Source organism: Clarias gariepinus, chromosome 5, assembly GCF_024256425.1.
Source record: "Clarias gariepinus isolate MV-2021 ecotype Netherlands chromosome 5, CGAR_prim_01v2, whole genome shotgun sequence".
NCBI classification, from domain to species: domain Eukaryota; kingdom Metazoa; phylum Chordata; class Actinopteri; order Siluriformes; family Clariidae; genus Clarias; species Clarias gariepinus.
In genome coordinates this window covers 18,824,215-18,851,486 of record NC_071104.1, presented here as the reverse complement: position 1 = coordinate 18,851,486, position 27,272 = coordinate 18,824,215, and the positions used below count along the sequence as shown (strand labels likewise).

The window sequence follows — 27,272 nt, the reverse complement described above, 5'->3', positions numbered from 1 at the left end:
AGACCTGGCCATAGGGAGCTGCGTGACTATGGTTGTTCGTCACGACTATGCAGCAACAAATATTTATTTTATTAATACATGTCTATTCCAGGATGAAAAACTGAGCTGTCCAGGCCATATTACTCTCTACAATCAAGAATTGCAGAAGTGTGTGAATGTGTGCATGTGTAAACAATGAAAAAGCCCTTTACAGTGGAAGAGATGAGATATTCCGCAAAGCAATGGATACTCTTTTGGTTGATTTGTCTCCTGTGTTCTTTCTGGCTATGTCCATATTCCAAATACAATTGGCTGAGATTTGCTTGAAACGTGCTGCGTTATGAATGTGTTGTCTGCATACCATTTGGGTTTTTTACTAAAATTTAGATTGTTAAGTCTAAACAGAAGTAATACCATGCAGTTATCAAATATAGTGTAGAGAATACATCTATATATTTATATAAATATACTACTAAGGGTAAGGGAAAACGCAGAATTACGGACTGTATGCTTTAGTGGTAGTTGAGTGGACATAGAAAAGAGGAAACATTTCCCTCTATAATGAATCATATTTCGAAAGATTAAATTTGACAAAGTCTTTTTTAACAATCATGTCTATATCCAGTCAATAACCTTTTTTTTGTATATTGCACACGTAACCGGTGCTTCAAAACCACATGACCTACTGTCCCAAACGCATTGCACTGGCAGAACTACTGTATTAGCTTTAGCAAGGGAGAATCAATTAGTAAATCAGAATGCTAGGTTTGAGCTCAGGATTTGGACTTAATTAGGTAGATTTGTACTTTCTGACTTAGAACTCTTCCCTAGGCTCCATAGTAGTCCTTGTGATGGACAGAGCAGCATTTATGAAGCATATGGGTGGGTACAGATATGCACACATACACACACATGCACACACTCGTATTTTCATTTTTATAATATACACGTAACCCATCCATGTGTCCTATCCTTTCCTGCACAAAGACCAGTAATGAAAAGAAAACAAGAACATGAAGAGATCCTGTAGTCATCTAGTGCAACTGAAATCCAAACCATTTGACACAGTGTAAAAAATATGGTGCGAGAGAACTCCACCCTAGAGAGGTCTCTTTCAACAAAAGGCTGTGGTGTTGTCCCTTGTTCATGACATTGGACTAAGTTTGTCCAGTGTTCTTTGATGTTCGCGAGTCAGTCCGTTTGTTTGCTCTGTTGATTGCATGTCCACAGTAATCCCGTCCTGCACTAGGAGTCCCAGAAAGCTCTGCAATCAATCCGAACTGGACTGACTACTGACGTTTGCTGGCTGTAATGATCGTCTGCCTCGTCACTCCTCATTAGTGGAGTTCTCCTCCAGGGAGGACATGGTGCTGAGGTTGTGGGAGGCTGTGATTGTGGCCACAGTATGGAGCAGGACCAGGACTAGCAAGCACAGTTTGAGCCTGCTGTTGCACAGTCTGGAGTTTGCTGACGAGCTCAGAGACGTCCCGTGCTGGCATGACGGGTGAGTTCTTTTCAAAGTCCCTTTGGAGCTGTTGTCAGACTTGCTGTCCCATCGAACGTCACAGCACTCTGCTTCTACATCTGAAGAGCTGTCTTCTAGAAGCCCTGAGAGACACAGCAACACATCATTAGACAGCATGCACTAACAGTGGGTTTGAAAACACATCATTTCAATACACCACTTTCACTTCCAATCCTTATCAAAAATCTAAATCCATTTTTTGACACTTTTTTTTTTGTAAGATTATATAATTATTCAGACAAAGAAATTTGTGAATAGATAGAGTTATCACTGTGTGAGGAGAATGCCTAGGTTAATATCTAGTATTCAAAACAACCTTTAAAAATAAAATAAATAAATGAGGTTTGCACATGATATTTAGACACATTTATAAATAAATATATTACAAACACTCAAACTGCTAGGACAATTAATTTTGTAACGATAAAATGTGTGTTTAGAAAAAAAACTATGTTTTTGTTTTATTTTAATGAAAAAAAAAAAAATCGCCCTGAGTGGTAGAAATGGACTGACATCCTTTCCACAAATAAATTCAGGATAAAATGCAAATGCTTAGTGTTAGTTATAAATATTGGAAATAGAAATTGCTTTTGGAAATCAACAAAACAAGCTGGCAAGAGATAAAATAATTCACCAGGATGCTTTCAGCTGGTTTATCAAACATGTAGTGCAGGTCCTTTTGTAAAACCCATTTTCATTCCTCATTCCTAAGTAAGCATTGTTATGTTCCAGGGAACTCAGTGGACTAGGCAGTGTGCACCCTGGATGAGATGCCAACCCTTTGCAAGGCCCAAGCACACCCCCACATACATAAACAATCACACACTACGGGAAATGCCAATCAGCCTACACACTGCATGTTCTTGGACTGTGGGAGGAACTCCGGATACCCACAAAGCACAGGAAAAACATGTAAACACAGACAGACTGGAGGTGAGATTTGAACCACCAACCCTGATGGTGCGTGCTAACCCCTGAGCTACTGTGCTGCCAACATAAAAACTATTGAGCAGATATCAATTGGGAGAAAAACCCAAGTTACTTCCTGTGGTAATTCCAAAGTACAAAAAAAAAAAAAGTACAACATAAAAAAAGGACAACACAAATATATATATATATATGATATCACTCTTTAACACATTTGGCTCAAAAGTTAAAAAGGCTGGTTTGCCTCTTCACAGGTGAAGGTAGGAAAAAACTCAACATTGTGCTACATCTCTGTGTGACCAGCAGGTGGCATTGCAAACAAACTCTGATGAATGAATGGAGACCTTATTGCACTGCAATGCAACTGCAGAGACAGCATGCAGAGCCAGATACAGTGTACATGCCTACCTGTGCATATAAAACTAGGGCTTCCACCATAAATTAACTCGTCATTGTCAGGCAATATGAATGGACACCTCTGCTGGACCTCCAGGCAGTACTGTCTGCATGGGATCCTGTTACTGCAATGCATCTGTGTGGTCTGGAAGTACTGGAAACACAGCCAGTGTTTGTAGACAGTCTGAAAAATAGAAAATGCAGAGAAAGACAGACCAGGGTCAGTAAGGATCCACTGCAGTTAATAACATATCACTGATACTGTGCTAACAGTTCGAATCTAATACCTTCTGCCCTAGTATCATGGCAACCCCCCGCCCCCTCCCCTGATGCACATGCATTTATTTTCCTCCTCTCCACCATCCAAATATTCCCTCCACCATCCATAGACTTAATCACATTGTGTTCTGCACGTTTGCAGCATATGGGGCATTTTATGCTCACAGAACAGCAGAAAGTACTGAACACAGATTTTGGCATCAACAAGATTTCATGCTAGTTTTTTTCACAGCTAGTCAATCAAAAATAAATGCGCCATTTTGTCCTTTAAATATGTTCTTCTCAATATGGTATGCCCATCTTTGTTTTGACAGCAACTACAGTAATCCCATGGCTCCGAATTATCCTTTTGTCAGAACCTTTGTAAAGTTATTAAAACATTTTTACAATATTACTTCAGGCAGGCTGTCAATCATCAAACCATCTGAGAACAAAGTGGTGAAGACAGCTCTCTTTATAAATGCACTGTTGAAGGTTACACTGACAGTTCACAATCAGTTTAAATTAGTGCTCAGCAAAAGCCACATTTCACATCACATATCACAATATGTACACACAGGTATTAAGTAATTAACAGTGTTTGTAAGCAGAGATTTTAAAAATGCTTGTTTTCGGATGACTTTTTTAAAAAAATGCTTTGTTCTTCAACACTGATCTCTGTATGTTCATGAAATCAAAAGAAACACTCTATATAATACAACTTCATTGGCACATAATCTGATATCCAGGTCAGCATTAAAAAGCTTGATGAATGAGCATTAATGCACTAATAGCACTTAGTCGTTGAGAGCTTGAGAATGTCTTTTATAGCTACTCATCATTTTTCGCTAAGACAAAACATGACATCATATCCACTTAGCTGTCACAATTACTAATAAAACACTGGCTTTTTCTGGGTGTACATCTAATGTCTTCAATCTGCAATGGATGGATAGATGGATGGATGGATGGATGCATAGATATATAGACTGATAATCCATATAGATGGATCAGGGTGACTGATACACACAGCTGTAAGAAAAATATACAGAATGGTGTAAAGATGGGACCCTGGGACTGATATATGCTATATGGCCAGAGGTTTTACAGTTGCAATAAAGTTGAAAGCCACAATTGTCTGCAACGTTATTGTATTCTGTAGCATTACAAATTCCTTTCACTGGCTTTCAAGTGGACAAGGTTCAAGTGGAAGAAGTCAAGTGACCTGTGCAGAGCCCTGACCTCAACCCCATTAAATACCCCTGGGATAAATTGCAATCCCAACTGTATACTATGTGTTCTCTCTTGACATTCAGTGCCTGACCTCACTAACCCTCTTGTGGCTGAATGGGCAAATCCCCACAGCCATACTGCACCATCTATGTGCATGGAAGCCATTACTATAACAGCAAAGAGGGAATTAATCTGAAATGGGATGTTCGATAACCACAAATGAATGTGATATTTAGGTGTACACACGCACTATATGGTTGCTGAACATCCTATTCGAAATGTTTGGCATTAATATTTACTGTAGTTTGTTCCCATCGTGTCCACTTCTGAGAAGGCTTTCTCCAGATTTTGGAAGATTGCTTGTAGATTTCTGTCAACTGTTACTGTTATACTATTATACTAGTCGATATAGTTGAAATGATAATACTAGTTGCAATAGCCTTACATCATTCTTATTATGCTTTTGATTCAAGATTTGATGAAATGCATTGCTCAGCTCTTCCTGCTTCATTGTGCCTGCTACTTATAGACTTTAGATTTTAGCAGTCACAACTAATATCACGGCCAGCTAGTCATAGATGGATGGATGGATGGATGGATGGATGGATAGATAGATAGATAGATAGATAGATAGATAGATAGATAGATAGATAGATAGATAGATAGACTGATTAACTGATTAATTAATTTTATACCTTGTTGAATTCATTCATTGATTCATGGGTCAGTTGTTTGACTGGTCTGTCTCTAGTGCCTTTTCAAAAAGTAACATATGTAATTATGGGTGCAGTGAATCACTGGATTTGCCCTAAGCTCAGCTTCTTGCCTGACTGCACACAGTCCACTCAACTCAGATCAAATATTTATATGGCGTCACTAGTGTGTACCCTGTAAAAAGCACATTTTCTTCTTGTGTGCTGTTTTACCCCTGCCTTCTGCATTCTCATGTAAGTACTTCAATTAGATTGACAGAGAACAAACCTCTTGGCGGGCGTTTGCTAACGTCTGATCATATAATGAATCCCTTGTGAGGCATAAGTAAAGCAGACATTAGTGGAGGATAACAAATCATAGAAATGGGTAGAAATGAAGCCTCTTCTTCAGCTCATGCCTGTCTGGATGACTGACTTTCAAAGTAAATACAATTTCTGAAGTGAAATCAGATAACAAGCTGTTACATTAACCAGAGGACATCAGAATGTCCTTACGTCAGCAGACAATGACCTAGTGGTTTAGGATAATTTCTAATGAATCAAGTTTTTTTTTTTTTTGTCTTTTGTCAGTATAACCAAATTTTTAAAAAGTCCATTTTAAACCATAAAAAGGTTTGGTCAAATGTTACAGTTAAGATTACATTTATGGTGTGTAATCTAAGCTTATGCGCATACAAATAATGGCATTTACCCTCAATGTCACCCTAACAAGGAGCTTGTGAAACTTTTGAGTAGACAATATTAATTCAGTATATTAGCTGAGTGTTCTTGCAGCTTCACTATGTTTTAAATTATGTCTTCTGCTTTGGAATATTAGTTAAACTTAATACCCAATCTGATGTCCTATTCATTTATTCATCCTCACTACTTGTTTTATCCTGCTCAGGGTCATGGTTGATCCGGAATCTATTTGAGCATCACTGGGTGAGAGGCAGGGATTTACCCACAATACCCAGATTCACACACACTTAGTGGAAGTTAAGTGTAAATAATCTACTTGCATGGAAATTTTTAGGAGGTCGGAGGAATACAAAGAAAAAAACATGTAAAGTTTCACACAGCCAGTAGTCTAAACTTAGGATCAATGATCTTGTCTTGCTCATGCTAAAGCTGTGAGGTGTCAGTTCTACCTATGCGATGCCTGCCAAAAGACTCACACGTGTAAAAGCCATCCTGAAAACTTTAGGATCATTGTGTTCATGTTCCTTGAATGTCCCAATAATTCAAGCAATTATTGTAATTTTTCTCGTTACAAATAATTAACTCATTTTATGGTTGTACTCTACTCCCACTGAAGTGTATAATCACAAGAAGGCTTGACACAGAAAGTATTTTATACAAGTAAGTTTGGAGAGTGAACCACAATACTGGAGGACACCAAGCATAAAAACTGTACATGTATATACAAGGAACATGAGGCAATTCCTAGAGAGTGTAAGGCATCCTGCTGGTATTTCTAGCTAGAACATGGCGTCATTATTTCTGAGCTCATTTGGCATGGTGTGGTGTGGGCAAGGCCACCTGCATCATTGAGACAGAGAGATGGGCAGTGGGACCGCGAGAAAGAGGCTAATTTCCACAAATCAGCTAAGATTGGGTGGTGAGTGTAGACACATGGATCCATCAGAGCATGAATGTCACATCCTTCCTCAGGACTATCCATCGTCGGTGATGATTCACATGAACATTGTGTGCGGCAGGCCTGTACCTGGTCGTAAGTCTACTCTGCAGATGAACACACGTCGTCCATGAATCTACTTGGAACGTATAGGAAAGACACTGGCTCACACACACACACACACATACTGTACAGATTCTCCTTGAGGCTAAAGGATGGATATACTTAACCCACATATATTAAAATAGATTTCTAATAGATGTCAAAGGATATGCAGCATGTATTTACAGCTCACCGCTGCACTACACATGCCACTGTGTTTCTCTTAATCTCATTTATCTTTATGTGTGTGTGTGTGGTGTTTACTACAGCCTGTGAGTAGAACGCACTCCTTTGCGTGGTTTCTGTTTGTGCCCACTGCTCCATTAGAGAGGTGATGGGGAGTGCCCTCTCTAAAGTGTGGGATGAGAATAAATGCATTATCGCTTCTAAACACACAGTGTGAGGGATGAGGGCTTGGCTGTGTGAACACAGGGCCCCAGCTGCACTTTGATGAAGGCCAGGCTTGTAACTCAGCCTTTTATGTTCTTTCTGTCAGGTACTCACTGCTGTCTGTGTTTTTGTATGTTGCCTGATCGATTTTTACTGCTTACTTTCTGATGACTAAGAATAATGTATGTTAATTGGCGAATGCTGAAATATCGAACTTAATACCTTAATACTGGTATGGAACACATAAATATTTTTGTATTGAACATTCAAGAAATGAATATAAAATGTAATCAGGTCATCAATATGCATTGTATGTGGCTTTTATGTAAATTTAATTTAGTTTACTAAAACTGTCGAGTGACCAGGCCATCCAGTAGATGGGGCTAGTGTGAAGCCAGGCTTGGTGTGATTTACCCTACTCAGCAGTAACTCATTCATCCTGACAATGTCAGTGTTGCTATTCCCCTTCCTGCTGCAGGGTGCTGATAACCTCCTACACACACTTCAGAACAACTGTCTGTTCACAACAGCGGCACCTCAACCAGCACGCCAGTTCGGGTAATCCATCGATTGCGCTACTTAAGACGTCAAACATAGCTCTGAAGCAGTCCCTGATATGTTCCTCCATGGGTTGGAAACGCACACCAAAGATTGTGGTAAACATTCTTCCTTCCAGCACTGAAGCAAATGTTGGTAGTAATTCTGGGTTTGAGGGGAAGAACAGGGCAGAGAAACAAACGCATTGCAGTTTCTCAAGCAGGCTTTGTTTCTTTTGGCACCCAGTTTGAGGCAGGCTGGGACTGGTTCGACGGTGCGGTCTTATTAGTATACGGAGCTGTGGGACCGCAGGCGCGAGGTCTGGAACAAGGGGAGGAAGGCTGAGTGAGACTCGCAGTGCCCTAGTTCCCAGCTTGGGCCTGCCCAGACCTGCCAGCATTAAAGCTGCTCCTGCCGAGAGTAGCACATGATAAATGACCACACAGCCTCAGATACACAGCAGTAATGAAATGGGAGGAGGCGGATACGCATAGCCACTCATCTTATTTTAGGCAAGCTCCCAATCCCGATTCGTTCCTTCTTTCTTTCTTTCTTTCTTTCTTCCTTCCATTCTTCCCTTCTTTATCTATTTATTTCCCCTCACCCCCTCTCTTTCTTTCATCTTATGCTTTTATCTGAGTGTCTCTGTTTAACTTGCCACTGCTGGGGATTAGATAAACTCTCCTGGAGGATTGCATTATTCTATTATGTTGGGGCTAATAACATTGTAATTGAGGAAAGGCCTTTCCGCAGTGACAGTACGGGTTCTTAAAAGCCTCAATTGGCATGTCAGTGCCGGGCTTTTGATCTTTTTCCTCTGTCTCTCTGAAGCTCTCACCGTGAGACACAGATCAACCCCTGAGCTGAACCCTGTAAGCACAGCTCTCATCTCACATCCGTTCATTTCTCTCACCTGTTCATTTCTGTTCTTTGATAGCGAGGAGCTGCTCAGTGTCTGTAGGCATTACAGAGCTAAAACCATACAGAGAAAAGGCTGATGTAAGAGATTTTTTTCATTATATCAAACAACACATCCAGCTGTGTAATATCAGCCCAGGCTCCCGAAAGAGAGAGGAGAAGGCATGGACTGATTCACTCTTGCCGATAACCCACATTAGTCACCCCCCTCTGAACATATGAGGGTCAAGGGGTTACACAAGCAGGCAAGTGAGTCCCTTGGGCATCCATGGCAGCAACAGTGCATCAATACATATACAGGGTTATAGGTCATGATGCAAATTTCCGCCCTACAGATGGCCATACAATCAGCAAAGTTGATTAAATCAATAAGAGACAGTTGGAAGAATGAACTAAACAGCGAAGAATGGCCCTTGGAACACCAAGATAGAGCAACAAACCATCAAACAAGATCAACACAGCCATTTTTAAGGAATCTCATATTCATTGAATTCAATTAATCGATTGAATAAAAGTTATTAAAAATGTGGTCTAACGACTGTTGATTTGCTTATTGGATTCTTAGGGCCAAGGCTTCAAAGCAATAAAAGTGCTGCACGCGGAATTTTCCAGAAACTCATATAATGCCTTTCACCATGCCAACCTTTTTTTTTTTTTTTCAAGTTTACCATTTCATACATTTGTCTAGATACTGTAGGAAAAATGCTAATGTCTAAAAGAAAAAAGAAAAAAGAAAAAAAATTGTCTTTTTTATAAGTTACAGCTCGATTTAAACCCTTAAAGAAGTGAAGAACCAGTAACTTACAAGTGCCAGTATCAGTATCTTGAGGAAAAACATGTATTTGTATAAAAGAAACATTTTTGTAGTTTTGCAACTTTTTAGGTTTAATTTATTATGCCTTGAGCTTTACCTTTGTTTTAAACGTATTTTATTTAATATACTTTTTGGACTAATTAAATAAAGAAGAACCATATATGGTAACTCCACTGACAAAAGTTGCAACATAAAATGGCAACAAAAAGCAATTTTGAAAAGAAAAATAACAATCTTGAAATATTTAACAATTGACATTTTGTACAGTATATTTACAAAAACTGTAGAGTGGATATTTCTTTGATAGCAACAGAACGATCAAACTTGCTGAGAAGGTGACACAAGCATGGCTTAATTCTAAAATGAAATTATAAATAATTATAAATAAAAGAATAAATACTGCGATAAAATGTTCAATATTCCAATAACATACATATTTATTGTTCTATGTTCATTATTTATTATCCAGCCAGCTACCACTTCTGAAAATTACAGCTGACTTTTCTTCAGTAACTGAATAATTGTTTAACAAGCCAATATCATCGAACAGATCTGTTTTTGTAGGGTCAGAAACAGAACAAAAATCAGATTAGACTTAGCTGTCAATAACAACTAAGCAACTGTATTTCTATTGACAAATCAGCTCCATATCTTGCATTCAGATCATGTAGGAGACAAGAACTTTTAAGGTTTAAATAACCATCTGAAAATACACACGCCAAACTTTTTGTGTTTTATGCTTTATAATTACATCATGTAATGATTTGTTAAAAAACAAACTATACTTGTGCATAACTTCATTGAGGGGTTTGTACAGCGGGCAGAAAGACTCACCACCCTGATGTGTCAGAAATGTTCCGATTTGAATTTCTATTAATTAGAGGCAATTTAGAAAACCAATTAACTGATTGAAACCAAATGGAAGATGATTTGCTCATAAAACAATGTTTTTTGTCATCCATAACTAATTTTCTTTCTTTGTCACTTGACACCGTCTATCAGATTTAATTTAGTTAACTGCATTTCTAGTGAGTAAAACATCACTTGCTATGGAGCAGCATACGTATGAAAAAGACAGTGACTATGCCAAAAAAGCCTCTCAATTAAATATGGCCAGCATTTTTTCAGCATTTAAAAATAATAAAAACAGTCATAATATGCAATATAAAAAATTATGAACCTTTCCAGTGCCTAACAGGAGATCCATGTTCATTTTCTTAAAGCAATTAATTACCTCATGCCTTCACAGTTAACCAAGAGACAAGGCAAAATAATATTCTGTGGAATACAGCAATTCTCTGAAACCTCTGTGCACGACTGTTCCACCCTGACACCACAAATTACTATAAGCATTCTGAATAGCAGAAATAAACAAAGCCCAGCTTGCCTCAAGGCATAACTGCACCACAGAACATAGGAACTAATTAGAGTCCAGCTTCAGTTCAAAGCACATTACTGTTTGAAAAAAAAAAATAAAACTGAATACACACATTCACATTACGGATTGTCACCAAAAGCAATGAGATATTTACACATTAATTACTAGTCATTGCATGCAATCTATATTCATGCTTAATATTTTTACAACCAACACCAACATCTTTTTTAAAAATAAAAAATCAATCTAAATAGATTATATTATGTACATTTGCGTAGTTTAAAGTATTTTTATAAACTAAATGAGGGGGGAAAATACTGTAAACAACTGTTCCATCAAATTTTATATTTAAGGCCTGATCCTTTATCCATGTACAGTTTTTGATGGGGTTCTCAATTTTATTATAGAAAGGAAACTTGTTTGATAAAAGCAGTTAATGTAAAAATGTACGTTAGTGTAAACCGTTATTTGTAGTACAGATGATGTTAGACGGTGTAATCACCTGCAAGACCAACTGCAAGACTCTATCAACTGCTAGACAAATAATATTATGCTGTGAGCTATTGGAGTTTAACAAAACATTTGATTGTCATTGTATTAAAATATGAATATAAGATAGGGTTTTAAAATCAAACCAGTCAAATTACAGTATGATGAAATTTCTTATGAATTATGACGTAATGGATGACATTTAAAAAAAAGTTACGAATGACGAACCACGTCGGAGCCACCACAACACATTCACATGAACATTCAGCAAGTGAAATCCTTGATACCTCAAAATCAGCACATATCCAACTATCTGTGGAAACTGTACACAATCGTTCACCACTTGCACATTACAGGAACTCAGCTGGGAGTTATTGCTACATCTCTGTACAGTCCTGACCTCACTCCAACCTATTTCCTTATGTTTGGACCATTAAAGGAACTCCTGGGAGGCCTGCGTTTTAAACTTGAGGTGGGCAGTGCGATCATGGCAGAAAATTGAGAAATTTCTACCTTGATAGTATGCAAGCACTAGCACAAGTGCATTAGTGTCGCAGGGGAATATATCAAGAAATAAAGGAAGTTCTTACTTTCATACCTTTGCTCTGTTATTCTACACAATCAAAAGTCTCAGTTTGACTAGAACACTCCTTGTATAAACAGACAAATACCTATGGTCGGTTAAGCAAACATATTGGCAAGACTGAGGTATACTCAGTGTAATCCAATCATTTTTCTTATCTTAAAAAATGCCCTATAATACATATATATATATATATATATATATATATATATATATATATAAGTACATGTAAATACATGTACTTATATATATATATTAGCATTTATATATGTGCAAATGTACTGTGTGGCTGTAGTACATTTATTTGCATAGTTTGTGCTGTGATACGATGTTTACTACTCAGGAGCCTGTGCATTTCTGTTAATAAGTTGTAAAAACTTAACCTCTTTACAGGAGACAGATATTTAAAGTAATAACATACACATTATCAAATTTATTGGTGACTTTTACATTATTTAAATGTAATATTATACTAGGGTGGCACGGTGGTGTAGTGGTTAGCACTATCGCCTTGCACCTCCAGGGTCCGGGATCGAGTTTGCATGTTCTCCCCGTGCTTGATGAATTTCTCCAGGTAGTCCGGTTACCTCCAGCAGTCCAAAGGCCTGCAGATTAGGCTAATTGGTAAGTATGTAAGTGTGTGTATGTGTGTGTGCCCTGCGATGGTTTGGCAGCGAGTCTAGGGTGTATCTCGCCTCGTGCCCTAAGTCTCCTGGGATAGGCTCCAGGTCTCCACGACCCTGAATACAAGATATTCAAAGATCTATTAAATTAAATATTATACTACTTTTATGCTTAATAAGAATGACATGATACAGCAACTGTCACATCCTTATTTGCAATTGTGTGTATGATAATTTTAAAAAAAAAGTCCTATCTTAAGAGTTAACTTACGGAACCTAACCTTTTTTGCACACCACTAGAGAAATGGTTGATGGTACAGTACTAAATGTACGACAATAAATTTTTAGTGCGTAGACCTTAGTTGTTTATATTATCAATCAATCAATCAATCAATCAATCAATCAGAGATGTAAACTGGATGCAAACTGAATGCCTCTTTGGAATCTTCAGATGCCCGAACATTCACATCAACTCAGCAATAATAACAATATTAATAAAGTAATGCCACATTAGTACATACAGTAGGGAGTATCTCTGACTTTCTCATGGAAGACCAAATTCTGATTCTCAGACGACTAACGCCAGCCACAGAGGTACAAGCTGCTGGTCCCAAGCTTGAATAAAATATATCAGGAAGGGCATTTGATGCAAAACCTGTGCCAAACCAAATATGTGAATCAGAAGGTCTGCTATGGCAACCACTAACATGAGAAGCCAAAAGTAAAAAAAACAACAGTAAAGTATCAGAGTCATAATAAGCACTCATTTCTTGCTTAACCTGGCAGTGCTAGTGTGCTAAGCAACGGCCATTTTAAACAAAACAGAGCAGGTGTACACAAGTGTTGGCTTGGTAACCTTTTTTCATCAGTGGTAGATAACTGCTTTTAACAGGGTGGATATAAAATGAAAGAGAGAACAAAGAAAAAAGGGGAGGAGGACAGAAATAGGATGGCAGTATGTGAATGGGGTTCTAGGAACAGGGTAGGAACAGTTGTATTTGCAATGGCGAGGTGCGGCTTGACCCTGTTCTGCTTGCTGTAATCTGTATTTAAATAAAGGTTTTTAACATGACCCACTAATGCCATGCAATTATTATTACCAACAAGCAGACCTTATTACCCAAGACATGGCTTATTAAATATTAAAATGCAGCTCCGGGCAAATCAGACACCTCCAGAGCTAACTGAGGCAAGCATCTGGGCATGTAAATCATTCTAGCAATGCTTCAGAGAAGGACTAAAGTAAGAATTTACCCATGTAATAGATGTTATTGTCAAGGCATGTGATGTGCAGGCATGCTTTATTTAGGCAGGTTATTATTCTGACATTCTACCTTTTTCCTTCTTATTTGTCTTTCTATCTGCCTCCATCTAACCCTATCCTCTGCTTTCTCTTCTCTCACCCAAACTAACTTCATGTCCTCTCTCACTGCATCTATAAATCTCCTCTAGACCTCCTGCCTGTCAGTTTCAACCTCAGCATCCTTCTCCCAATATGCTCACAATCTCTCCTCTGAACATGTCCAAACCACCTCAATCTGGCCTCTCTGACTTTATCTCCTGTAACATGAGTTGTCCCTCTCATTCTTGATCCTATCTATCCTTGTCACTCCCAAAGAGAACTTCAACAACTGCATCTCTGCTACCTCCAACTCTGCCTCCTGTCTTTTCTTCACTCTCTTCGCCACTGTCTCTAATGCGTAGAGCATTGCTGGTCTTACCGTTGTCTTGAACACCTTTTCTTTTACTCTCGCTGACATTCTACCTTTTTTCTACCTGTCTCAAAATAATACAATATTGTCTTATGCCCTGAAAAAAAAACCATTTCTTTTAGAATGTTTTTTCACTTTTTCTTGGCCCCTGTAGCACTCTACCCAAAAACACACAGCATGTAAAATCACCACTAAATTACTTATAGTGTTTTACTTCATCTTCCCACAAGAGTGATGCCAGGATTATTCTATCTGCACCTCTGTTAGTGTCTATAAAACTGTGTTTGTGCAGTTGTACCCACCCACTGCTCATACTTAGGTCAGACCCATGTGCCAGGGCAGATTGTATTGAGAGACTGTCACAGATTTTGAAATGTATGCAATTGTGTTTTAAAATATTTTATACTAATTCCATTTTAACAGGTTTTTTTTTGGTCGGAAACAAGACATCACCCAAAAACAGAAAAGACAAGAAAGGGCAAAATCTAAACAAAAATAAAAGAATGTGCATAAATTAAATCTTGGTGATATGGAAAGAGTGGCACAGTGGCTTAGAGATTAGAACTGTGGCCTCAAACCTTTAGACTCCGGGTTCGATCCCCAACTCGGCATTGTATGCATAAAGTTTGCATGTTCTCCCCGTGCTTGGTGGGTTCTGGGTACTCCCCTTCCAAAGACATGCAGATTAGGCTAATTAGTGTTTCTAAATTGCCTGTACACACTACAGGCAATTTGGGAACACAAGTTAGCCTAATGTGTGTGTGCCCTGCAATGGACTGGCACCCCATCCAGGGTGTACCCCTATGTCTCCTGGGATAGGCTACAGGCCTTCCTCAACCCTGAATACATAATAAAGCGATATAGACTTTACTGGAGTGAGAATGATGTGGAAAGAGAAGTTTCCAAGTTTCTGTTTTAACCTGACATGGTAAGGTTCTTTTATACTGTAAGTACATTTTATAAAAAGTTGATGAATATAATGAGGTGTGTAGCACAGCAGTATTTTAATTAGTTTTCTATTGGAAATTCACCAGACGGTCTGGTAATTTCCCTCATATATATCAATCAATTGTGTAAACAGCAATGTAAATAGAGCCTTAGTCCTACTTGTAATAAATATTGCTTGGTTTTATTATGGTTATTATCTCGAGCAGGGGTCAAAAACTAGCAGACTGTATTCTAAATATGGACATAGCAAAATATTTGATATTAAAACTTGGCTCCAAATAATCAATCATTTATTGACTGCAGAGCTAAATTATGTATAAAAATGATCATAGTTCAGTGACTTCAGTTTTCTATAACACGTTACTTCCGTATGTAATCATTCACCGGTATTCTATTTCCAAGGTTTGTATCGCAAAGCAGTGTTGTGTGAAAGAACACAATGTGACACTTTAGGCAAGCTACCAACTGGCACACATCCTGTATGGCTCCAGTGCCAGGATGCCCCAGCACTTTTAAGGACTATAGAAGCATTCCATTCACCACTGAGAGGCTGAAACAGCACTGACCCTTAGACCACCAGGACTTCAAATGCTCTGATTTACACGTTCACAACTGGACAGAGGTGAGTAGAGTAGCCAAAATTTTTACTCAAGTAAGAGTAGCTGCACTTCAAAATAATATTACAATAAAAATATTAAGTAAAAAGTCATCATTCAAAATATTACTCAAATAGGAGTAAAAAAGTATTCGGTAAAAATACTACTTAAGTACTGAGTAACTGTTTTAATGTCAGATTTTTTTTTCCTTTTTCTAATTATGTAAGCAGACAGATAAGATGATAAAATAATGTAAAAATTCTGACATTTCCAAATAATACAATAAATGAAATAAATTTAATAAAATAAAATAAATTAATAAAACTAAATATCTTTACAACAAATTAAGGAACAAACACAAATTTCTCTAAATCTTACTTTTTTCACAACATAAAATAAATACCTACTGTAGTTAACATACATATAATTAAACAATGTAAACTATTTCCAGTGTAAGTTATACTGTATATTTAGTCGCCCTCCAGATGGCTCAGCAGAAAAAAAGAACATTGTGTCCAACAGAACAAATGTAAGAAATGTAAGATATTTTTAAGACTCCAGCTCAGTATGTTAACACAGCAACATTAAATAAAACAGCTAAACTAACGCGTTTCCTTTGCTGTCCCGCTATGCAGTCAGTTTGTGTGTGGTCATGTGACTACATGTGGTTATTGTTATTGTGCTGATTGGTCAAACAGAGTCATGTGATTATTGTTGCTACGTCAAATTGGGGAAAAAGTCATGTGGTAAATCCAGTCGAGAGTGTTTCCTCTTCACAAATTTACTTAGGTAAAAGTAAATAGTATGGTGCAGTAAAACAACTTGTAGAAGTACTGCCCCCCCCCCCCCAAAAAAAAAAAAGTTACTTAAGTAAATGTAACAGAGTAAATGTAACTCGTTACTACCCACCTCTGCATCTGGACATAAACCATATTCTTTATATGGCCTCAATTCTATCCTATCTCTCTGACTGGGAAAGAAAATTACAACTTTGTGTCATAGTCAGTGGTGAGAACTTCTAGAGCACCATAGGCAACTGTCCTGTCTCCTTTATTCTTCACTTTCTACACATCAGGCCTCTAGTACAGCACCTGTAGGAGTTCTTTGATGACTCCTCCATTGTAGGGTGCAGCGACACTGAAGATAAATCAGGACAGAATACAGAAGCCTTCTGGTGGGCAGTAAAGAAAGAAAGAAAAAACCTGCAGCTTAACATCAGCAAGAAAAAGAAACTGCTACTGGACTTCCAGCATATTAGGAAGCCTATTAAATCAGTCACGTTCCAGGAGAGGATGTGGAGATGCAAAGCCTAGGGGGTTACATAATTAACAGACTGGACTGATAACACTGCAGCACTATACAGGGAAGGCCAGAGCAGGCTCTTCAATCTGTGGAGGCTCGGTTATTTCAATGTTATATGAGGCAGGCAGCTGGGCCGTTTTATCAGAATATCGTCCAGCATCCTTTTCCCTATTGTGGGCTCCTGGGGAGGCGTGAGGGGGTGGGCAACATCACTACAGAGGATGCAATGAGGCTTTATACGCTTGTTATAAAGCACTATTACAGTACAGATTATAAACACAGTCTAAAGACAAAGAAAAGGTACACTAAGGATCATGTTAAACACCAACTGAGGGTTATTTAGGGTTATTTCTGTCCTCTGGATGACCAATGGAACAAAATATCACTATGTGAAATAATATTCACTTGATACCATCCATCCATCTTTCCATCCCCCTAATGCAACATTTATTAGATACTCATAACTTTTATAGGATTACAACTAATTATAAGATTAATAAATTTGTCTAGACATATTTTACATTTTACCATATTTAGACTTTACATTTACTAATACTATTAACAGATCATTCTTTCTAGAAATACTTATCATTTTGAAATGAATCAGCCAGAATTGCAAATCTTAAAGGTCCTACACATTATATTTTTCATTAAATTTTAATATGATCTTTAGGGTCCTAATGAAAAGTTTGTATTATACGTTAATTAAAAATTCAAAAGGATTGCGTAAAAAAAACACTACTTTTACCTGGTAATAACTAGCTCTGTTCTCAGCAACCTGTTTCAGTACATGCTAATTTAAATGCTCATGACCTCTGCTGAGCCCCACCTCCCCCCCCCCCCCCCCGTTCTGTGGGGCGTGACACGTCGGGTATAGCGACGGAAGTGTAGTCCAGTGCGGGCAATGCTTTGGACTGCATTACCCACAAAGCAATGCCACAACGCAGTGCTTTGTGGGTAATGCAGTCCAAACTGGAAAACTATGGATTATAGAGCCCGAGCCTGTTTTCTTCAGTCGTTTTTGGTTTGATTTAAGTACAGAACCTACGCGGAAGTTTGTAATATCGCCTGACAACACAGAAATTAAAAGAATGGACATGCATCGACCCGTTTGTCTTTCTCATCACTGCATGTGCATGAATTTGCATGAATGCGCTGCCGCGAGCAACAACAACAACAAAAGCGGAGAAGCTTACTGAGAGAGATACGGACGCGATGTGTTTACTGATGTGTTTACTGATGTGTTTACATGACTTCTTAATCTTCGACAGACATCGTTATAAACCATCTAACGTAACAAAGGTAAGCATAATATAGTTTTCCGACTACGTACAAAGTTTGCAACTAGACAATCACCTTAATGCATTGTTTATTATAAACGGGTGATTAGGGATTATATAGAGACGGATGTACATAGAGAAGAAGCCATAACCATGTTCTATGAGAGTGTAAGTTAACTTACACTCCGCATTCATCCGGATTATTAGAAAAGGCGATCTGCAAAGAGTCATAGTAAAATAAATCACACTCACCGAGCCTGGTGAAGATGAAGCAGGAACACGAAGCGTTAGTACAGATCCGATTTTTTAGGAGCAGCTTCCTAGTAAAACCAGCTTTATATTGACCCGCATTTATAAAGCAGTCTGGTAAAAATGATTATCGCAAACATGAACGCATTTAGGTAAATCGGCGGGGACGTTAGCTTTAAAAACTAAATTCAGCCACTGCGTCCTCAGTGGCTCAGATACCTAACCCTAGGTAGGTACCCTAGGTCACTAACCCTAGGTAGTGAATGACGACTGCTGTGTTCGCTATTACACCCAACAACTGTACACAACACTCGCTTAGGCCTCATTTTGCTCCAGCGGCGAAAAAACAATGGCCGACAGCGTCTTCTCACTCGGGGCGGGTCTTTGCTAAAACACCAGTGTCAATCAACTTGTTTAGGAACGCCCTCTTGTGGTGTGGCGTCACAAGGCAAGGCTTTTGCGATTGGCCTGATTTCAGAAGGGGGATGTTACTGTAATAAACGAAAAGAAAACCACTGGGCGGCTCTTTATCATCGTAGAGTGGTTGTGTACGCACTCTCCTAACACACAGTTCAGTCCAAACAGCTTAAAATAGTGCATGTAGTGCTGTATGACCCCTTTAAGAAACATAAAATATGTCTAGGAATTGTTTTATTAATTTTGTATTTGGTTTATTGTAATCTTATAATAAGAAACAGTAGATGAATTAGATTAGATTTATGACATTATAACTTGCTGAGATGTCTTTTTTGCATTGCAATAGATAGCAGACTATGTATGGGCTGTGAAAAGAGTGTGTGAGGTTCAGACTAAGGTTTGTTTAATTTTTTTTTATTAACATTTTCGGTTAACCTGCTGTACTGAATTTAAGAGCAGAGTTTAGTGTTTATGTACAAGTTGTACTAAAAATCTCAATGGACCATAGAAGGTCTCTGATGACAATTTACTGCAGTACTGCTAATGCAAATTTCACGTACATGTCAAAGCAATATGTGAAAGCCATGTTGTACTAATATTTAAACCAGGAACATTGCATTTAAGAAGCAGAGAGAACAAAAAATATGACAGTTGCAGTCATTAGAGGTAAAGTGTGAAAAGCTACAATTATCTTTAATACCAGCATTTTCCTTCTCTCTCCTTATTTATCTCTTCCTCAGATGTATGCATAGACTGTGCTGAACAATGCAAATGCAAATAACTGATACCCTCAGAAATAAAGACTCCCCAAAAGTCTCTGAAGCAAGGTTACAGTAAGCAAACACAATAAACAAACAGGGGATGTGTACCTGTACTGTGCACTGTAAAGAGAATGAGACTGTACACCATAATGCCGCTTAATCAAACCAGGGTTTGTTTATTTTGTTGCAGTAGAAAAGTGGAAACATGAGCTACATTATTTCAGCCACTTGAGGTTTACACGGACACACTGTGGGGAGTTATTTTTTATTTATTTCATTTGTCTTGCTAATTACCTGCTCTTAATTGAATGTTGTCACAGTAGAGACAGAGCCATCTGACGCTGCCAGCTGAGCTGCCATCTGACCAAAAGTCCTAACTACACAAGAATCCCAGTTCTCCTTGTTTACAAACTCCCTGTTAAGTACAGAATTCAGCAAAAATTTATTAATTAGAATCAACTATTTAAAAAAGCCAAGATGTAAAGCATCCAAGCTGAGCAGAGCTAATGATCCCCTTACTACAATGAGGACTTCATTAAAGAAACTGCTATAATCAGAACTGCACATCTTCCCGTAGGGGTGGTGTTGGTGGTGATGGGATGTGTATTAGGGGGTCTGATGCATACATGCTGTGAGTGTGTATAGCTGGAAGAAAATTAAAGCCAGTGGTAAAAAAAAGTTACTTACTTTGAAGCCTAGTCTGAGAAATAGGCTGTTTAATTAAAACACAATTTAAAAGAAAGACAGTCTGTTCACCAACACATTGGTTAGAACAGGATTATTTTCTTGATTGACGAAGACATATGCTAAAGCACAGTCAAGGATAAATGAAGCCAGATAATTAATTAAACAGAAATCTTTAGGAATTATGTGTAACACAGACGAGATGGCCTGGTTCACAGGCTCTGCTCTAATTAATCCCAAAGGTGATCAGGTTGAGGTGCAGACCAGGGAAGTTCTGCGTCTTTATGGACCTTGCTTCGTGCACTGGTGTGCAGTCATGTTAAGATTGGTGTGGGGTTGCTTTTCATGAGTTGGGCTTGCACCATTACCTCAAGTAAAAGGATTTCTTAATGTTTCAGCATACCAAGACATTTTGGACAATTTCATGCTCTTAACTTTGTGGGGATGGCCGCTTCCTCCCACATGGAAAGAACCTATATGAGGATATATGCGCATATATGAAACCTATATGCAGTATATATGCACATATATCCTCACCTATATGAGGATATATGCACATATATCTTCACCTATATGCAGTATATATGCACATATATCCTCACTTATATGAGGATATATGCGCATATATCTTCACCTATATGCAGTATATATGCACATATATCCTGACCTATATGAGGATATATGCGCATATATCTTCACCTATATGCAGTATATATGCGCATTTATCCTCACCTATATGGGGATATATGCGCATATATCTTCACCTATATGCAGTATATATGCACATATATCCTCACCTATATGAGGATATATGCACATATATCTTCACCTATATGCAGTATATATGCGCATTTATCCTCACCTATATGAGGATATATGCGCATATATCTTCACCTATATGCAGTATATATGCGCATTTATCCTCACCTATATGGGGATATATGCGCATACATGAAGCCTATATGCAGTATATATGCATATATATGATAATATATATGCTGCATATAGGCAAAATTGAGGTGCATATATGTGCACATACAGGCCATATAGGTCTCCTGTATTGCTTCTTTATATCCACATATAAGCCCTATATGTACATACAAGATATGTCTCCTATATAGCTCATGGCAGGATCTGGTCATTTTAGCTCATATCTCACTTTGGCAACTGTCATACATGATGCGCTTATATTTTCTATTATCAAGGCAATAACTAAGAACTAACTAAATAAAAAACACATTTTAGAATTTCTGTCGCATTATCTGCTAATGACCCGAGGCAGGACACGCCCACACGCCAATCACACGGAAATCAGTCCGGCTAATTTACATACTAGGCCACGCCCCCGGACAAGGAAACTCTTTAGAATGTTCTGGAAAGTGGGAGGAGTTTACATTTACCTCAGAAGAAGACTGTGTGGCCCTGACGACGAACGGGGAGCATTTTGAAGAGAGAATCCAGGAGGACACACTGGGTAAGTTATTAAGTCTTATATAACTCTTATTCTGATAATATTAAACTAATATTAGTAAATATTTTCCTCACTTCAGCTAGCTCTTGTCAGCTTGTGTGACACATTGGCTTTCAATTCCATTTACATAGTTTAGGTAAATCATGCTAACATGCTGCCTTTCTGCATGTAGCACAAACATGATATTTCCCGGTGGCTAAGCTAATGCCTTATGGAGTTTACAGATGTTTATAAACGTTTTAATAAATAATAATTTATTATTATTATACTGTCCTATTATTTTTGTCTTTTCTAGATGCTACATTGAAGAAGTGGCCGGCAGCCGCCCGAGGGCAGACAGGCACGTCTATCAATTCAAAGCTCACGAAGCTGAGAAGGTCCTCAAAATATATATATGTTTTCTTCCTGTTGAGTTTTTTTGTCTTATTTTTGTTCTTTTACTATTTGATTGTTCTTAAAAAAAATAAAAATAATTAAATTTCTACATTTTGGGCTTTTATTTATGTTGTCTAACAGCTATGGATTTTAATAATTTTACTAATATCTAGGTAAAAATATAGGTGCATATATGCACATAGGTACATATATGCACGTATATATGTACACATATATGCACATATAATATAGGAAAACGGCCAATTTTATATATGTCACATATATGTCTATAGGTACATATATGCACGCATATATGCACGCACGCATATATGTACATATATGTACATATAATATAGGAAAACGGCCAATTTTATATATGTCACATATATTAAAAACCTATATCAAACCTACATTAAAACATATATGTTTTATATAGGTTTTTTCCGTGTGGGCTGTTCCAACATGACTGCACACCAGTAAAAAAGAAAGACCAAAGAAAGGTCCATCAACCTGATAGAACACCTTTGGGATGAATTAGAGCGGAGATTGTAAAACAGGCCTTCTCGTCAGTCTCTGACCTCACAAATGCGCTTCAGAAAAAATGGTCACAAATTCCCATAAACCCACTCCTGAACCTTGTGGAAGGCCTACCGAGAGGAGTTGAAGCTGTTATAGCTGCAAAGGGTGGGCCAACATCATATTAAACCCTATTGTTTCAGAATCGGAGGTTACTCAAGTACATATGCATGTGAAGGCAGGCGAGCGAATACTTTGGTCAATATAGTGTATATCACCCTTTTAATTACATCTTGGTAATGTGACTTTTAGTAAAACCACAGCATAACCAGCTAACCATAATTAGCTGACCTTAATTTGCACACCATTTTATGTAAAGCCAACAAATGTGCATGTGTTCTGATGGCATGACAATATATAAAAAAATGGAAATAACTTAAAACTTTAATTGTGGAAATTAAAACAAACTTACGTATATCAATTGTTTTATCTAGACTGATTTAACAATGACAGAATCAGCCAACTGACTATGGTTCACAGGCTGATTGGGATTTCCTGATAATAATAATATCAAAGTACAGTGAAAACTTAGATTGCGAGTAACGTGATTTGCAAGTGTTTCGCAAGACAAGCAAAGATTTTTTAACATTTTGACTTGAAAAACGAGCAAGTCTTGATTTACGAGTACCGAGTATCATGTATCACACATGCGCCTTTTGTTTTGCACGTCACGTGATTACAACAGTTTTTCCCCCTCTTGTGCTGCGGAATTGTGGGTAATCGTCTCCCTTGCTGGCTCTTAGTCTCTTACTAGTTTAATCAACATCCATGCATGCGTGTACTATTGGTTCAGCCTGTCGTTATGTGTGTGGTTGCTATGTTTGTGTGCTCGCGTAATTTGACACCGTGCCGGTTCACACACACACACACTCTCTCTTTCTCTTGCCTTTGGTGTGTGTGTGTGTGTGTGTGCGTGCTTGTGTGTGTGTGTGTGTGTGAAGCACCCTCTCTCTGCTTCACACACACACAAACATACACACACACACACACACACACACACACATACACACTCTGCTCTACACAGAAACACTGCTCTGTTGCGGTTCTTTACAAAGGTAAATTGCAGGTTCATTTGTTTGTTTGTTTTACCTTACAACGGTGAGTCCGTTAGTATACGCTTACACAAGTGACATTAGCGATGTTTCTTGCTAATTTATCTGACAAAACAGTCTTTCCGTTAATGTCTGTGCATATGTGTGTGTTTGTGTGAAATTCAAATAAGAGAGGAGAAAGGTTTACTGTGTAACATGAGAAGGGTAACACAGAAGGGGCTGAACGTAAGAGTCTCCTCTTACTTTAGCTTCACACACACACACACACACAGCGCCCGCACGCATAAACACTTATCTGTCGGGATTTATTTTTTCTCTTTTTTTTTAATGTAAAGTGCAGGTTAATTATTTTTACTTTATATTTTGCCTTAATTATTTATATGTAGTTATTTGTTTGGGCTGTGAAACAAATAATTTGAGTTTCCATTGGGAAAATTAAATTTGATCACGAGTTAAGTTTACGAGTGTTTTGGAATAGGAGCCTGATTCTGGAATGAATCATGCTTGTAATCCAAGGTTCTACTGTATCTTAATTTTTTTGCTAGGGGTTGTTCTTTAAGGCTAACCAAACTCTGCAGTGCGTCATTGATGCCTACACTATAATTGCTTTGAGTGATACTGTTGGCATATACTCTATTAAAAGGCCTTTAAACATGCATGGTTTACCTTTGCTGTCATAGTTGCAGGCCTCATTCACTCATTCACTTCCACTAATTGCTTTATCTTGGTCAGGGGCATAATGAATCTACAGCTTATCGCAGGAAACAGTGGCCATGAGAAGGGAATCCACTCTCGGTGGCACAACAGTCCAGTCAGGGCACCATGGAGATACTAGCATTTGGAATACTCATTATACATAAAATATTCACACGTTTAACCTCAAAAGATAGAAGCAAATCATTAGTGAAACTTAACCAGATCTCAGGATTGAACCCGTGACCCTGGGAGCTGTGAGGCAGCAACACTACTCACTACAGACTGCAATCAGTCTGTTGTATAACCTGCTATTTACTGTAACTGTCACAATTTTTTTTTATAAGATTCAGTCATTTTGAGTGACACTTTTCCATTTTAAACTATTTCAAAACCCATTAACTGTAAATATAATCAAAAGACATGATGTTAGTGTTATGTGGTGACACATGGAAGAGTGTTGTGAGTAGTGGTCTACTGTAGGTCAACGGTGTACTTGGAAAGATAGATAATTTCACACCACACAATGGGGTTTCACAGCTCTGCATGAGCTTTGGATTCACTGGAAATCGATGGGTTCTCTCTCTTTAATTATCAGCCGAATAACTCCATATCCATGAAAGCATATTAATAATGGAGAAAGTCGCCCGAACTCTGGAGCCATTAACAGCTAGTGTGCTGCAGCTAATGCATCTTTTTAATAGTGTGCGGAAGTCCCATTGCTTATAGTGACAGGCATCTTCTCCCCTAGGGCCCTTCCTTTCTCATAGTTACTGATGTAAGGGGGCAAGGCTAGAAAATGAAGAGACTCTCTTTAGAACTTACTTTGTTCATTCTAATTTTGTATGGAAATTAAAATTTATTTCCGTATTTAATGCCTGTATTTTGTGTGGTCCTATACATGCAATCATGTGTTTAAAAACAATGCATCATACCTTTGATGTAAGTATATTACAATCGACTATACTGTATTTTTACTGTCTTGCAGTCTTTTGTCACACTCTTTTGACTGCATGCATGACAAGAAAATAAATGAATCATAAAGGTCTTTTGAGTTATTGTAATAAAAGTTGAAGAAACTGTAAAGATTATATGTGCTTACAGATATATGTGAGAAATACTGACCAACAAGGTCACATGCATGTTATCACTCACTCACTCATTGTCTACACCGCTTGATCATCCCAGGAGACTGGGGGAATGAGGTGGGGTACACCCTGTTTAATCACACATTAGGGGCAATATGGAAACGCTAAATAGCCTACTCTGCCTAGTCTTTGGACTGTGAAAGGAAACCAGTGTACCTGGAGGAAACCAACCAAGCACGGGAAGAACATCCACACAGACACAGGTGGGAACCGACCCTGGACCCTGGGGGTGCAAGGCGGCAGTTCTTACCACCTAGCCACCATGCTTATAGATTATGTTATATATATATACACACACACACACAATATGCAATATTTTTGTTAAATTATTTATAAGATATTATGATCTATAAAAGATTTTATACATCACCTACATTTTTATTACATCGTACAAAAAATGACAGTTTATAAGGTTATCATGAAATTTACTATGTTGCTCCAAATACAGTACCAAAGTTGTAATATTATGGGATAAAATCATTAAAGATTTTCCTGGGCTACCTTTTAGCCTAGGCTTGGTTGATGCCATATCATAAAAAGAACATACACACGAAATAATCTGACAATATAATATTGTTACCAAAACTAGAATATAATCAAAGAGATTTAGATGAGAAACAAAGCAAAAAACATCAATCTCCATGACTTCCTGTGATTAAATAAATTATTCTAATATCCAGTTGATTATTATGTAACTACAAGTCTATAACCCAAATAACTTCATTTGTCTTCCTCGAATTACTACAATGATGATTTATACAACTACACATTTTATAACTAAGCCACATTCAACCAGCCACACAGAGAAAATAATGGTATTCATGATTAACTATGATTATCTATCATATTAATTTATTATGCTTCAAAGGCTACAGGTCCCTTCCCCATGTAGTAAATGAGCTCAAAGCCTGTCCATCATAGTCAGATACTGTAAATGACAATACCCAGGCCAATGTTTTAATGAAGAGATTATCATGCATAAAGGGCATCACTGCACGCTGCTTAGAAACTACACGCCCACAGAAGTCTATTTCATTTGCATCCTCTAGGGTAAATTATGCATAAAAAAATCCTACAAATATTTTCTGCCCAACACTATTTTTTTGTCTACAACTACAGATCCAGGTACACAAACATACTAATACACTGAAATTGTAATACTTGCAAGAATAAATATTCATAACAACATCATACTCACACAACAATTTCAGAATTTACAAAGGTTTCAGAAGTAATGCAGGAATTCCTGTATTTACACAAAACCAAAGCTAGATGAAAAGTTAAAACCGCCATACTGTATACAAGAGAACTGTTCAGGTAATGCTTGCTATGAAAACTACATATTGTAGAGAAATATATACACGTGAATTCAAATGCAGTATTTATTGTTTGTTGGTTAATACAGTGGAACCTTAGTCTGTAAGCATTTTGCAAGATTAAATTTTAACTTGATAAACGAGCGAGGTCTTGACGTACGAGCAGTACACATACACTTTGTCTGCCGAACAACATGTGATCACAATTG

The 27,272-nt window shown here is 37.8% G+C and overlaps 1 protein-coding gene across 1 annotated transcript in view; it reads right to left on the bottom strand.

The window, feature by feature from the left end:
• Positions 1-474: 474 nt before the first annotated feature.
• Positions 475-27,272, bottom strand: part of LOC128524165 (NALCN channel auxiliary factor 1) — a 111,921-nt gene continuing 85,123 nt past the window's right edge. The window contains exons 2-3 of the mRNA XM_053496562.1: positions 2,840-3,011; positions 475-1,587 (exon numbers count right to left, since the gene is read on the bottom strand). Of these exons, the coding sequence (XP_053352537.1) occupies positions 1,307-1,587; positions 2,840-3,011 (453 nt within the window). The 3' untranslated portion in view covers positions 475-1,306. The remainder of the gene's footprint in view (positions 1,588-2,839; positions 3,012-27,272) is intronic.